This window comes from Mauremys reevesii, linkage group 22 (assembly GCF_016161935.1).
Source record: "Mauremys reevesii isolate NIE-2019 linkage group 22, ASM1616193v1, whole genome shotgun sequence".
Taxonomy (NCBI): Eukaryota; Metazoa; Chordata; order Testudines; family Geoemydidae; genus Mauremys; species Mauremys reevesii.
In genome coordinates, this window is record NC_052644.1 from 22,478,438 (window position 1) to 22,493,002 (window position 14,565).

The 14,565-nt window shown below is 68.1% G+C and overlaps 1 protein-coding gene across 1 annotated transcript in view; it reads left to right on the forward strand.

Moving 5' to 3' along the window:
* SHANK1 (SH3 and multiple ankyrin repeat domains 1) overlaps positions 1-7,588 on the forward strand; it is a 38,566-nt gene extending 30,978 nt beyond the window's left edge. The window contains 7 exon segments of the mRNA XM_039511076.1: positions 175-198; positions 529-585; positions 1,074-1,195; positions 1,558-1,660; positions 2,440-3,963; positions 3,966-4,755; positions 5,879-7,588. Of these exon segments, the coding sequence (XP_039367010.1) occupies positions 175-198; positions 529-585; positions 1,074-1,195; positions 1,558-1,660; positions 2,440-3,963; positions 3,966-4,755; positions 5,879-6,437 (3,179 nt within the window). The 3' untranslated portion in view covers positions 6,438-7,588.
* Positions 7,589-14,565: the final 6,977 nt, after the last annotated feature.

Below are 14,565 nucleotides of genomic sequence, written 5' to 3' on the forward strand. Positions count from 1 at the left end.
GGCCGGTGGGAGGGGGACGCCCGGCCTGGTGGGTGGGATGGGGTGAGGGCCCCAGTTCTTTCCCCGGCTCTGGGCCCTGGCAGCAAGGGGGGCCGAGGGGTCTGCCCCAGAGCTGTGGGGGACCAGGGCCCCCCACCCCCCTCTAACGCTGTCCCCTCTCGGTGTCTCCCCCAGTCTCCCCCTGGAAGAAGAGGAGCGGTGAGTGTGAGCTGGGGCCGGGCACAGCCCCCCCCCAGCCCCCCACCCATGAACTTCCTCCACTGCTTCCCCACGCCAGCCTCTGTGCCCCCACTGGCCGCTCCCACACCTGCCTGTGCCTGTGCCCCCCCCGCCACCCTGCACCCCCTCCTCCTGCTTCACCCTCCCCCAATCTCCACGCACAAGCCCCCCCAGCTCACGCTCCCCGCTCCGCTGCTCCTCCCCCATGCCAGCTCCTCCGTCTCACTCTCCCCCCCACCCCGCTACTCAGAGTGACCCCCCCAACCCCACGCCCCTCGCGTCACTGTCTCCCTCCTCCGGTCCCTGCAGATTACGAGCCGGCGCTGGCCACGGAGAAGAAGAGGACGGTCTATCAGATGGCACTGAGTAAGGGAGGGGTCCAGGGGGTCAGAGCGTGGGGGGGGGGTGGGGACTGGGTGCCAGGACTCCTGGGTTCTCTCCCTGCTCTGGGAGGGGAGCGGGGGCTGGTGGTGAGAGCAGGAGGGGTTGGGAGCCAGGACTCCTGGGTTCTCTCCCTGCTCTGGGAGGGGAGCGGGGGCTGGTGGTGAGAGCAGGAGGGGTTGGGAGCCAGGACTCCTGGGTTCTCTCCCTGCTCTGGGAGGGGAGTGGGGGCTGGTGGTGAGAGCAGGGGGGGCTGGGAGCCAGGACTCCTGGGTTCTATGTCACCTCAGCGGTGCCGGGAGTGGCCAGACGATCCATAGGGTCTCTTGTCTCCAGTCCAAGCTGGCTGCAGTGTGTGTTTAGTGACCCCCCAAGTCCCGGATCTGGGCCTGGGGTGGGGGAAGGGCTAGGCTCCTCTCTGCCCCCCCCCCCCGGCCAGCCCCCCTCACCCTCCGTCTCTCTGCCCCTCGCAGACAAGCTGGACGAGATCCTGGCTGCAGCTCAGCAGACGATCAGCGTGGGGGAGGGGCCCAGCTCCGGCGGGCTCCCCTCCCTGGGGAAGGCCCGAGGCCCCAAGGGCTACTTCACCTCCGAGGTAGGACGGGCCCGGCCCCCCCGGGCCCTACGGCTGGGCCCCGCTGAGGGGGAAGGGGGGGCTGGGAGCCTGGACTCCTGGGTTCCCTCCCTGGCTCGGGGAGGGGAGTGGGGGCTAGTGGTTAGAGTGGGGGGGGGGCTGGGAGCCAGGACTCCTGGGTTCCTTCCCTGGGTCTTGGAGGGGAGTGGGTCATTTCTACCCATCCCCCTATCCCTGCCTGTCACCCCCCACCTACCCCTATCCTGGCCTCTTAACTGCCCCCCCCATCACCCTGCCCTGTGGTGCCACCTTAGCCCTTCCCTGCGCCGGGTGATGCCCTCACTGGCCTGCCGCTGACACCCCCCACCCCAATGTCTCTGCAGTCGAACTTCGAGCCGCATCGGATGGGGCAGCCCAGCTACGAGCGCCCGTCGTACCTGCCCCCCGGTGCCCCCCAGGGCCTCATGCTGCGCCAGAAATCCATCGGTGAGGTGGGCCGGGCTGGGCGGGGAGCGGGGCTGGGGCAGTGAGCGTCTGTCACTGCCGGACTCCTGGGGTCCGTCTGTCATGCGGAAAAGGGGAGGGGGTCTCATGGGTTAGAGCAGTGGGGGCTGGGGGCCAGGACTCCTGGGTTCTCTCCCCAGTTCTAGAAGAGGAGTGGGATCTATGGGTTAGAGCGGGGGCTGGGGCCAGGACTCCTGGGTTCTCTCCCAGTTCTAGAAGAGGAGTGGGATCTATGGGTTAGAGCGGGGGGGGGGGGCTGGGAGCCAGGACTCCTGGGTTCTCTCCCCAGTTCTAGAAGAGGAGTGGGATCTATGGGTTAGAGCAGTGGGGGCTGGGATCCAGGAGTCCTGGGTTCTCTCCCCAGCTCCAGGAGGGGAGTGGGGTCTAGTGGTTAGAGCAGTGGGGGGCTGGGAGCCAGGACTCCTGGGTTCTCTCCCCAGCTCTAGGAGGGGAGTGGGGTCTAGGGGTTAGAGCAGGGGGGGCTGGGAGCCAGGACTGCTGGGTTCTCTTCCCAGCTCCAGGAGGGGAGTGGGACCCAGTGTATTGGAGTGGGGGGGCTGGGAGCCAGGACTCCTGGGTTCTCTCCCCAGTTCTAGGAGGGGAGTGGGGTCTAGTGGTTAGAGCAGGGGGGCTGGGAGCCAGGACTCCTGGGTTCTCTCCCCAGCTCCAGGAGGGGAGTGGGGTCTAGTGGTTAGAGCGGGGGGGTTGGGAGCTGGGACTCCGGAGCTCTGGCCGACCACTGTCCGTCTGTCCATTCGCAGGCTCGGTGGAGGACGAGAAGCCCTACCTGGCTCCCCCAGCCATGAAATTCAGCCGCAGCTTGTCGGTCCCCGGCTCGGAGGACATCCCCCCGCCCCCCACCACCTCCCCTCCCGAGCCCCCTTACAGCGCCCCCCCCTCCGCCACCGGCCGCCTCACCCCCGGCGTGCGCTCCACCTTCAACCCGGCCGCCGAGGCCAAGCTCTACCCGGCCTCGCTGCACCAGGAGCCGGCCGCCTTCGAGGGCCCGGCCCGGCGCGACAAGCTGGCCATGTACCGCCAGGAGCTGGAGCGTGGGGCCGAGGCTGGGCCCGCCCGGGGCTGGCGCGGGCACCACCCGCACCCGGAGCTGCGTTACTACAACCTGCCGGCCCGGGCGGCCAGCGCCGCCATGTACGTCCCGGCCAAGCCGCTGCGCCGGAAAGGGCCGCTGGTGAAGCAGACCAAGGTGGAGGATGAGCAGAGGCAGCAAGGGGCTGCCCCCCAGACTCAGCCGCCCCCGACGCCGCCCGCCTCGGCGCCGCCCGCCCCCGAGAAGAACTCCATCGCCATCCCCACCATCGTCATCAAAGCCCCCTCCACCAGCAGCAGCGGGCGCAGCAGCCAGGGCAGCAGCATGGAGGCCGAGGGGCAGCCGGAGCCGGCCCCGGTGCCCGCCCTGCCGCTCCACAACAGCATGGACTTCACCAGCCAGTTCGGCGCGGCCCTGGTGGGGGCGGCGCGGCGGGACCGGGAGTGGCACAGCGAGGCCCGCCGCCGCTCCGCCCTTTTCCTCTCCACCGAGGTGCCGGAGGACGAGGCGCCCGAGCCGGCTCCGGCGCCCCGGCTCCGGCACTCGAAGAGCATCGACGAGGGCATGTTCTCGGCCGAGCCCTACCTGCAGCTGAATTACGCCCAGCCCCTGCCGCCGGGCACCTATTACCAGCCGCGCCCCGCCAAGGGCTATGGGGGCACCAGCACCACCAGCGCCTTCACCACCGTCTGCTCCAGCTTCCTGCCCCAGCTCCAGCCCCGGCCGGGCGGCGGGAACGTCCCGCCCCTCATCCACCCGCTGACGGGCAAGATCCTGGACCCGGGCTCGCCCCTGGGCCTGGCGCTGGTCGCCCGGGAGCGGGCGCTGCAGGAATCGCACTCCCAGCAGCTGCAGCAAGGCCGGGCGGAGGCGGAGGAGCGACGGTCCCGCCCGTCCTCGCCCCGGTTCGGGGAGGTGGCGCCGGAGCCTTCCGGAGGAGGCGGCTCCATCCTGCGCCTGTGGGGGGCGCCGGCGGGCGAGCCGCGCCCGGAGAGCCCCCGGCGCCGGGCCCCCTCCGAGCCGAAGGGCGGCCCGTGGGCGGGGGAGAAGCGGGGGGAGGAGGGGGCCGGGGCCGAGAAGCTGCACGTGCGCTTCGTGGAGAACTGCCGGCCCCGGGAGGAGAGAGAGCCGGCACCGGCCCAGGGGGTGGAGGAGAACGGGCTGCCCCTGCTGGTCCTCCCGCCGCCGGCTCCCTCCATCGACGTGGACGACGAGTTCCTCTTCACCGAGCCGCTGCCCCGCCGCTGGAGTTCTCCAACAGCTTCGAGAAGCCCGACTCCCCCAAGGCGGGCCGGGAGCCCCCCGCCGTCCCCGCCCCGGAGCCGGCGCCCGCCCCGCCGCCGCCGCCCGCCACCGCCGCCCTGGACTCCACCACCTCCAGCCTGACCTCCTACGACAGCGAGGTGGCCACGCTGACCCAGGGCGGGGCGCCCGAGCCCCGGGAGGCCCCCCACGTCAACTTCTCCTCGGTGGTGTCCTCCATCCAGATCCCGGCGCCCGAGCCCCCCGAGGCGGTGACCGACTCGGGCATCGAGGAGATCGACAGCCGGAGCAGCAGCGACCACCACCTGGAGACCATCAGCTCCGTCTCCACCCTGTCCAGCATGTCGGGCCTCTCCAGCGAGGGGGTGGAGCTGCTGGACAGTTACGTCACCTACCTGGACGGCCAAGCCTTCGGGGGCCCGGCGGAGAAGCCCGGCAAGCTGCGTTCCCGGCCCTTCCCCGCCCGCCGCGACCCCGCCACCCCCACCAGCTCCACCATCTCGGTGGCGGCCTGCGCCGAGAGCGTCTTCACCCTCACGCCCGCCCCGGCCCAGGAGCCGCCCGCCCCGCCCCGCCGCTCGCCCACCCTGCCCTGGGAGGAGGGCGGGGCGGCCAAGCCCTCGCCCGTCTCGGCCATGAAAGCCAGCATCATCAGCGAGCTGAGCTCCAAGCTGCAGCAGATGAGCGGGGTCTCGTGGGCCCGGCCCCCCGACGCCACGGGCCCCTTCGGCGCCGACCGGCCCGGCTCCCTGCAGCGCCAAAGGTAGCGTCCGGAGGAGGCCGGCTGGATGGATGGATGGATGGAGGAAGCCAGCAGCGCCCGTGCATGCCTCACGCCGCCGTGCCCGTCACTCATGTTTGCTTTGGGTTTGTTTTGGTTTCTCGCTCCGCCACGCCCGGCACGTGTGTGTGTGTGTGTGTGTGTGTGTGCGTGCGCGGGGGGGGGCAGGACCCTTTCGTGCCAGGCGCTGCATGTGGCCACCCCTTCACCTTCCCTCCTACGCACGCACTCACCCATAGGGCTGGGTTCCCAGGAGGCTGCTGGGGTCAGGGATTGGGGGGGGGGGGCATCACGCCCTGCACACATGCCCGACCGCCCCCCCCAGTGCCCTCCCACATCCTGCCACTCCTTGTGCCCGGTTTCCTAGCGATTCCCGGGTTGAGAGGGGGCCCTTCTGTCCCAGACCCCCCCTGCCGTGGGACTCCACTGAGCCCCCCCGAAGGAGTCTGTACCCCCCTCCCCCCGCTGCACACCCACAGAGGCCCCCTCCTGCTCCCACTCCCCAGCCGCTCACCAGGCCCGCGCTGCTGCCTTTAATTTGCTCCATTGTGTTGTGTGTCCGAGGGCTTGTCTGCACTGGGAGAATTCACCTGTGGGAGATGGGGACCCTCCCCCACCCATGGGGCAGGGTATTGGGGGTGCAACCCCACGGGAGTAACCCTGGGGAGAAGACGTGGCAAAGATTGGCAAATCAGGAGTCCTGGCTCCCAGCCCCCCCCTGCTCTAACCACTAGACCCTGCTCCCCTCCCAGAGCCAGGGAGAGAACCCAGGAGTCCTGGCTTCCAGCCCTCCTCCTCTCCCAGAGCCGGGCTGGAAGGGGCCCTGGGCCGAGTCCCAGCAGGGGCGGGCGGGGGGGGGGGTAGACGCAGCAGATCCCCGTGCCGGACCCGGTCCCCGCCGTGGGTGCAAGAGGTGGTGAATTTCTCTGCTCTGCAGACGAGCCCCCGTCATCGTGTGCCACAAGTGTGCCGCTTGCCCCATGGCTGCTCGTGCCAAGCTGGGGGGCACGGGGCCGTCCCGCCCTGGCCTCTGCATGGTGCAGGAGGGGGGAGGACTGCTGGGGGGGGAGGAGCACCCTGTGACCATCTCTCCCCCCCCAACCAGGCTCCCCGAGGACGTGCCGGGCCCCTCCAAGCCGCCCAGCAGCCTGTTCCACAACTGGCCCAAGGCGGGGCCGGGCCCCAAGCCCCCGAAGAGCGTGGAGTTCGACATCCGCCCGGCGCTGCGCCGCGCCCCCAGCCCCGCCGCCCTGCCCAGCGAGCACAAGATCAGCCCGGCCCCCCGCCCCTCCTCCCTGCCCATCCTGCCCTCCGGCCCCCTCTACGGCGGCCTCTACGACCTGCGCGGCTCCCCCCCCTCCGGCCCCGGCCCCTTCCCCGACTTCCCCTCCGGCAGCCGCTCCCTCTCGCCCACCCACTTCCTGCCCCCGGCCACGGACAAGCCCTTCGGCGCCAAGCCCCTGCCCTTCTGGACCAAATTCGACGTGGCCGACTGGCTGGAGTACCTGAAGCTGGGCGAGCACCGCGACCGCTTCCTGGACAACGAGATCGACGGCTCCCACCTGCCCTCGCTCACCAAGGAGGATTACATCGACCTGGGCGTCACCCGGGTCGGGCACCGCATGAACATTGAGCGCGCCCTCAAGCTCTTCCTGGAGAGGTGATGAGAGAAGCCCCCGCCCCCGGAGAGGGGAGCCCCCAGCCCCCCACCCCCCAGGAGAGAGGGGAGGCCGCCCCCAGGCCACGGAGGCCCGAATAGATGACGCCAGGAGCAAGGAGAAGCTGGGCGGCGATGCCCCCCCACCCCCCAGAGAGTGAGGGGCCCCCGGCGATGCCCCCCCCTTGGAAAGAAAGGGGCCTTGGATCCCGGGGAGGGGGCTGGCAGGCGAGGGAGGGAACCTTGTGTAATGGCTTGGCTCCGTGCCGCCGTGCACCATTGCTCATGTGTGTGCATTCACTTGTGCACCGGCTTGCACCGTTGCTCACGTGGGCACGCTCCCCTGTGCACCCACCAGCATAATCACTAGTGTGTGCGCGCTCTGTGTGCCGTCTGTTGCAACGTGTACCCTCGGCTGGGCGTTAGCTTGCCCATTAGCACACTGCGAATCAGCGGACGTTGTCGCTTGTGCATGCACACTCGCCATCTCACAGTATTGCTCACGTGTGTACATTTGCCTATGCACCGGCTTGCACCATTGCTCACACGTGCATGCTCACGTGTGCACCCCCTTGCATCATCACTAGTGCACCCATGCTCTATGTACCATCTGTTGCACATGGACACTCAGCTATGCGCTAGCTTGCACATTTGCACACTGAAAATCAGCGTACACTGTCACTTGTGTGTGCACACTCACTGCCATATCACACCATTGCTCATGTGGACACTTAGTTGCACGTGGGGTTGCACCAATGCTTGTCTGCACATTCAGCTTTATATCTGCTTGCACCATTGTCCATGTGCTCATCTGCTTGTGCCATCAGACATGGACACATTCAGCTACTCACCAGTTTGCACCATTGCCCACACAAGCATACTTAGCTGGGCCCCAGCTTGCACCATCACTCACACGTGCACGTTTGGAGCATTGGCTTGCACCATTGCCTGCACGAGGACAGTTGCCGTTGCTTGTATGTGCACCATCACCGTACTCTCCCCCACCACCTTGCACGCTAGCCCCTGCTCTACCCAGACCGGGTCACGCTTTCTCACGCACGTGTCAGGGGCTGCATGTGCCTGTGCCTTGCTGGGCTGTCTGTGGGTTTGGGGTGAACCACCCCTCACTAGTGCTCCAAGGGGGAGGGGTGAATTGGGGAGCAGCAGGATTGAGGGTGGGGGGGACAGGCACAAGATGGGGGGGCTCCTGAGGGTGATCCCAACTGGGGTAGAGGGGGGACTGTTGGCCAGGGGGACCCTCACCTGTTTCTAACCCCCCCACACACTCACTGGTCTCTGAAGTTCTGTTCCCCCTGAATTGGGGGGGGGGACACCAGGGCCCCTGGGCTCCCCTCCCCCGGCCGATGCTCAGCTGCCAAAGAATTGGGGAGTCGCTGGGGACCCGGGACACCTGCCCTGCAGCTGGGTCGGCACCACAGGGATCGACGGCTCTGGACCGTGGGCGGCTCTGTTGTGACTGCTGGGGGGGGTGTGTCTGGGAGGGGGCTATGTTTTTTTGCTGTGATCCCCAGCGTGCAGCTCCGTCCAGGGGGGTCCTCCCCCCCACTTCTCCCCACTTCAGGGCTTGCAAAGCTGGGTCCCTCCCTGCTGGGGGCCCCCCCACATGCCCCCCCCACTGTGGCCCCCTGGCTCTCCTCTCCCCCCCCTCCCCCGGCCTCCTGGCCACCAATAAGGGCTTTCGTCTCGTCTCATCTCGTCGGACTCTCTGCGCCGGCCTCCCCTCAACCCCGCGAGGGAGCGAAACGACACACACTAGAATGTCTTCCAGACCCCCCCGACTGCCCCTCCCCTGCCCCCCCAGTGCTGGGACTCAGCGCCTCCCCGACAGTGCAGCAGGACGCCTGGGTTCTCTCCCCAGCTCGGGGGGGGGGGGGCTAGTGGTGAGAGCAGGGGGGGCAGGGAGCCAGGACTCCTGGGTTCTCTCCCGTCTCTGGTAGGGGAGTGGGGTCTAGTGGTTAGAGTAGTGGGGGCTGGGAGCCAGGACTCCTGGGTTCTCGTCCTGGCTCGGGGACGGGGGCTCGCTGTACCACCTTGTGGCCCTGGAGCAGGAGGGGACGGGGCTGAATTCTCCAGCTTGTCTGTCTCCGGGTTGCGGGGCTGATTCCCAGGAAGGGGCTGCTGGGGGAAGACACCTCTCACTGACTGCTCCCTCCCAGATCCCCCGTGTGAAGGGGGGGGCAGGATCCTCATGCTCTTTTTGCCCCAGCGCCCAGCCCTGTAGCACCTGGGTGTCAGGTATAATTACATCCGCCCACCCCCAATACAAGCCAGGCTTCTGCCCCCCTCCCCCTTCAGACCCTTGCCTAGGGAATTAGCTACAGTGGGAACCCAGGAGTCCTGGCTCCCAGACCCCCACCCCCCCAATCCCAGAGCCAGGGAGAGAACCCTGGAGTCCTGGCTCCCAGACCCCAATCCCAGAGCCAGGGAGAGAACTAATCCCAGCACCAGGAGAGAACCCTGGAGTCCTGGCTCCCAGACCCCAATCCCAGAGCCAGGGAGAGAACCCAGGAGTCCCTGGCTCCCAGCCTCACTAATCCCAGCACCAGGGAGAGAACCCTGGAGTCCTGGCTCCCAGACCCCCACCCCCCAATCCCAGCACCAGGGAGAGAACCCAGGAGTCCTGGCTCCCAGTCCCCCCTCTAACCACTAGACCCCACTCCCCTCCCAGAGCTGGGGGGAGAACCCAGGAGTCCTGGCTCCCAGCCCCCTCCCCCCAGCAGAGACTCGGAGGCTGAATGTAATAAAACGTGCCAATTTCCAGATGAGAGCAGCTGCCTAAACTCCCTCTCCCCCCAAATTCTCCTGCTGTCATCTGTCCCCATCACCCTGTCTGTCCCCCGCCACCGATGCGTTCGCCGCCCCCTCCTCGTCCCCCAATTGATCCTCAGTCTCCCCCCCCCTCGGCTGCCAAATATCCCCTTTCTGCTGTCCCCTCTCCCACCCCCCCACTGATCCCCCCCGCAATGTCGTTACTTCCCTCCCCCACCAGCCGGTGGCCCCCATCTCAGACTCCGACCTGTGTATAGAGGAACCGATGTATTTTACTGATTTTATTTGCAAATATAAACTCTATGGGGATACGGTTCACGGCAAGCGTGAGTTTGTGAGCGCGTGTGCAAGGTGGCTTTGCACCACGGGAGAGTGTGTGCGGGGGGGGATGGGGAAAGGACTGTGTGTCTGTCTGTCCCCCATCCACCAGGATGGTGCTGTGTCTCCCCCCACCCCCCCAGAACTACCCCTCATTCCTGCCTGCCCGTCTTCCCCCTGCCGGGGAGGGTAACAACCTAATACTGCTGCCTGCGGCAGGACATTGTCCCCCTCCCCAACCATGGAAACATCGGGGTGGGAGGGGGGAATCCACGCATGGAACCCAGGTGTCCGGGCCTTTCCCTAGCCCCCCCGCCCGCCAATATTCCACCCACCAGCAGGAATGTTTTAGTGGGAAATTAATCCATCCAATCAGGACTTGGGGGGGGGGTCAGCACCATGTGATTCGCCCAGCCTATCCCGAGCGAGATGGTGGGCGGAGTCTCATGCGTGGTCACGCCCACCTCCACCCCTTCACTGCTAGAGGGCTCCGCCCCCCCTTCACACTGCCCCGGAGGGGGAGGCTCTGTCCCCCTCCCCCAGAGTTGGGGGGGGTCCCCCTGCCCCGCTCACGGATTATCCCCAATTCCCAGGGCAAGAACCCACCCGAATCTTAGCCCCCGCCTGGGGCTGGCAGGGGGAGACCCCTGGGGCAGGAGCTCTGAGTTCAGGGTACCCCTGGGCAGGGCTGGAACTTGGAGGGGTGCCCAGGGAGGGGGGAGGGGAGCTTCACAGGTTAGGCCCCTGTTTGATAGGGTGTCTGCTAATGGACGGGTAGCCGTGTGGGGGGGGGGGCAGCAGCAAGGGGTCCCGGTTAATATGAGACCTGTCCTGTGAAGTTAAGAACTAGGGAGGAAGGTGGGGGTGGGGGCAGGGTAACCAGAGAGAAAACCGACGCAAACTGGGACCCTCCCATTGTCCAGCACTGAGCCACGGAGAGACGTGTGGGGGGGGGCACCCCAGGAGTCCTAACTCCCATCCCCACTCTAACCACCGGACCCCACTCCCCTCCCAGAGCCAGGGAGAGAACCCAGGAGTCCTGGCTCCCAGCCCTCCTGCTCTAACCACTGGACCCCACTCCCCTCCCAGAGCCAGGGAGCGAACCCAGGAGTCCTGGCTCCCAGCCCTCCTGCTCTAACCACCGGACCCCACTCCCCTCCCAGAGCCGGGGAGAGAACCCAAGAGTCCTGGCTCCCAGCCCCCCCCACCTGCTCTAACCACCGGACCCCACTCCCCTCCCAGAGCCAGGGAGAGAACCCAGGAGTCCTGGCTCCCAGCCCCTCCGTGGAGCCAGGCGATTGCTGCATTTCGAACTCGTGGAGTTCCCGCCCCCCCTTCACACCCATATTCACAGCTGGGTAATTAGCGTCGGCGCCTCCTCCTTAATGAGCCCGCCTGGTGGAAAGTGAGGGGGGGGTAAACTTTCGGGGGGGGCAGGGATGGGATGGGTGTCCATAGGGCCCAGGCATACACAGCCCCCCCAAATCTCCATGCGCCCCCTGTGCACCCCACTCACCCCTGCACCCCTAGAACTCTCTACAGCAGCCCCACAACCTCAGCCCCCCCCCCACTCCCCCAGCACCCCTGCGAGCAGCTACACCCCCACGGAGCACCCTGCAACGCCCCCTCCAGCTGCCAGGGCCTCTGTATTCCAGCTCCCCCCCCTTCCCCAAACTGGCAGGCGCCTCAGCCCCCTCCCCCGCATTAATTCTCTCTGCAGCTCAGGAGATTAATTGGCGACTTGGCTAATTAAGTTAAAAGCTGAAGCAGGAGACTGAACCGCAGAATGGCTGGGGCCAGATCAAAGCCAGGGCCCCATGGAGGGGACAGGCCCCTGCCCCATTCCCTGCCCCCCTGAGCCAGCCAGTCCCTGCCCTGGGGCCAGGTGGGAGCTGGTGCCACCCCCAGAGGGGACAGGCCTGGGCCCCATTCCCTGCCCCCCCCCCCCCGAGCCAGCCAGTCCCTGCCCTGGGGCCAGGGCGGGGAGCGGGGGGGCTGGTGCCCCCTAGTGACTGGGGGCTCCCATTCAGGTACTGCCATGGGGTGCAGAGGGGGCTGCTTACGGCTGGGATTCCAGGGGGCAGGGTTGGTTCATGGGGCCTGCGCTGCCCCCGCCCCCCGGCAGGCCCGGGCTCTGCGCTGCTGTCTGCTTTTAATTAAATGGCCCGTCTGGCTGGGTGCCGGGGACACGGGGCCGCTGGGACCCCGTTAATGTATCTTCAGGGACCGGGGCCAGGACGCTGCGTCCACCTCTGGGGTGGGGCGTGGGGAAGGGACTGAGGGTGGGGGTGGGGGTGCGATCCAGACAGGGACTGGGGGGGGTCCATTGAGAAGTGACCCCCCCAGACAGGTGAGAGCTTCCTGCTGCTCCCGCCACCTACCCCTGGGCCCCCAAGCTCTCCTGACCGCCCCACCCCCCCACCTCCCGTCCCCCCCCTTGACCCTGCCCCCCCCCCGCTCTCCGCTGGCCCTGCTGCCTGGCGCAGCATGGGGAAAGATGCTGAATAGGCCCATTGCCACGGAGACTGTTTCCATGGCGATGGCTGGTCCTCACCCCCTGCTGCCAATCTTCCTGGAGGATCTGGGGCTGAATTGGGGGGTGGGAGGGGTGCAGGAAAGGGGGGGACTCGTGGGGAGGGGGGCGGGGAGCCAGGACGCCTGGGTTCTCTCCCCGGCTGCTGGAGCAGAGTGGGTGTGGCTATGAGCCAGGACTCCTGGGGGTTAGAACAGGGGGGCTGGGAGCCAGGACTCCTGGGTTCTCTCCCTGGCTCTGAGAGGGGCGAGGGGGGCTAGAGGTTCGCGCGGGGGGGGCGGGGCTGGGAGCCAGGACTCCTGGGTTCTCTCCCTGGATCTGAGAGGCGCGAGGGGAGGGGCTAGTGGTTGGGGAGGGGCTGGGAGCCAGGACTCCTGGGTTCTCTCCTGGCTCTGAGTGGGGCGAGGGGGCCAGTGGTTAGAGCAGGGGCGGGGCTGGGAGCCAGGACTCCTGGGTTCTCTCCTGGCTCTGAGAGGCGCGAGGGGAGGGGCTAGTGGTTGGGGGAGGGGGCGGGGAGCCAGGACTCCTGGGTTCTCTCCCCAGCTCTGGGGGGACTAGAGTCTGCTGGGTTAGAGTGGGGGTGGGGGGCAGGGAGCCATTACACCTGGGTCCTCTGTCAGATTGGGGGTGGGGTGGTTTGATCCGTCTGGTCCTGGCTGTTGGGTTGGATCTGAGCTTGCGCCCCGCCAGCCCCCCCGATATCCCCCCCCCTCCCAGAGCCCCAGGTCTGGGTAATTGCTCTTTCTCATCCAGGCTGCCCCCTCAGGCCTGGCTGTCGCTTGGCATCAGCGTCTGGTACCGAGACGGAGACAGGCCGTGATCTGCCGGGCCGGCGGCTCCCCACTCTGCCGGAGCGACACGGCCGCCTCGCACACGTGTGTGTTGTTCACCATCACTCGCACACTCACCTCCTGGTTCCTCTGGCCAAGGCCCCACCTATGGGGGTCCCTCCTCTCAGTTCATTCCATTAGCACCTCCCCCTTGCCTGTCTGTAAAGCCCCCATCCTGTGCCCCTGCCAAGGTCAGATCCCCCCCCCGCCGGTCTGGCTCCCCCCGCATCCAGATTCCTGGGCTGCCCCAGATCCTGCTCTGGCCTGGAGGGTGCCCCCCTTCCCCCTGCCTTTGGGAGCAGCACCCAGGGGTGTGTAGCAGTGCGGGCGTGGGTGCCCGCGCTCCATGCATGCCCTCCTGAATCCTCAGCCGTGCGACACACGAGTGTGTGAGGGTGGGTGTGATTATGTGTGCACGAGGCCGCCTTTAGCCCGATGCCCCCCGTCAGATTTGGCCCCCACAGCCCCTTAGTCACACGAACAAGGCCTGTGGCCTCACCCCATGGTTCACTCCTCACCCCCCAGCTGCCATCCTGCTGTGGTGAACCCCCGTGTCTGGCGCTGGGGATCGTAGGGCGGAGAGATTCCCCCCGCCCCAGGGATTTTGCACTGTGGTTCCCGTGACCCCCGGTGGCTCAGAGATAGCGATGGGCGGGTCCCCCATGAGGTGTGTGTGTGCCAGAGGCAGGGACACACAAGCCTGGCACATGCGTGTGCGTGTAACAGACCTGGGGCCTCTCCCCAACCCTTGCCAGGATCCCCCCCGCCCCGCTGTGGAACCTCAGACAGACCCCATGACCAGCATGCAGCCACCTCTGGGGTGGGGCGCAGGGGGCTGGGTATCCGGGGACCCCTCGCCCGGCTCTGGGGTGGGGCGCAGGGGGCTGGGTATCCGGGGACCCCTCGCCCGGCTCTGGGGTGGGGCGCAGGGGGCTGGGTATCCGGGGACCCCTCGCCCGGCTCTGGGGTGTGGCGCAGGGGCCTGGGTATCCGGGGACCCCTCGCCCGGCTCTGGGGTGTGGCGCAGGGGCCTGGGTATCCGGGGACCCCTCGCCCGGCTCTGGGGTGGCGCCCGGCTCTGGGGTGGGGCGCAGGGGCCTGGGTATCCGGGGACCCCTCGCCCGGCTCTGGGGTGGGGCGCAGGGGCCTGGGTATCCGGGGTCCTCCGCCGGCTGGGGTGGGGGCGAGGGGCTGGGTATCCGGGACCCTCGCCCGGCTCTGGGGTGGGGCGCAGGGGCCTGTGTATCCGGGGACCCCTCGCCCGGCTCTGGGGTGTGGCGAGGGGCCTGGGTATCCGGGACCCTCGCCCGGCTCTGGGGTGGGGCGAGGGGCTGGGTATCCGGGACCCCTCGCCCGGCTCTGGGGTGGGGCGCAGGGGCTGGCCCGGCTCTGGGGTGTGGCGAGGGGCCTGGGTATCCCCTCGCCCGGCTCTGGGGTGGGGCGCAGGGGGCTGGGTATCCGGGGACCCCTCGCCCGGCTCTGGGGTGGGGCGCAGGGGCCTGGGTATCCGGGACCTCGCCCGGCTCTGGGGTGGGCGCGGGGGCTGGGTATCAGGACCCCTCGCCCGGCTCTGGGGTGGGGCGCAGGGGCTGGGTATCCGGGTCCCCTCGCCCGGCTCTGGGGTGGGGCGCAGGGGGCTGGGTATCCGGGGACCCCTCGCCCGG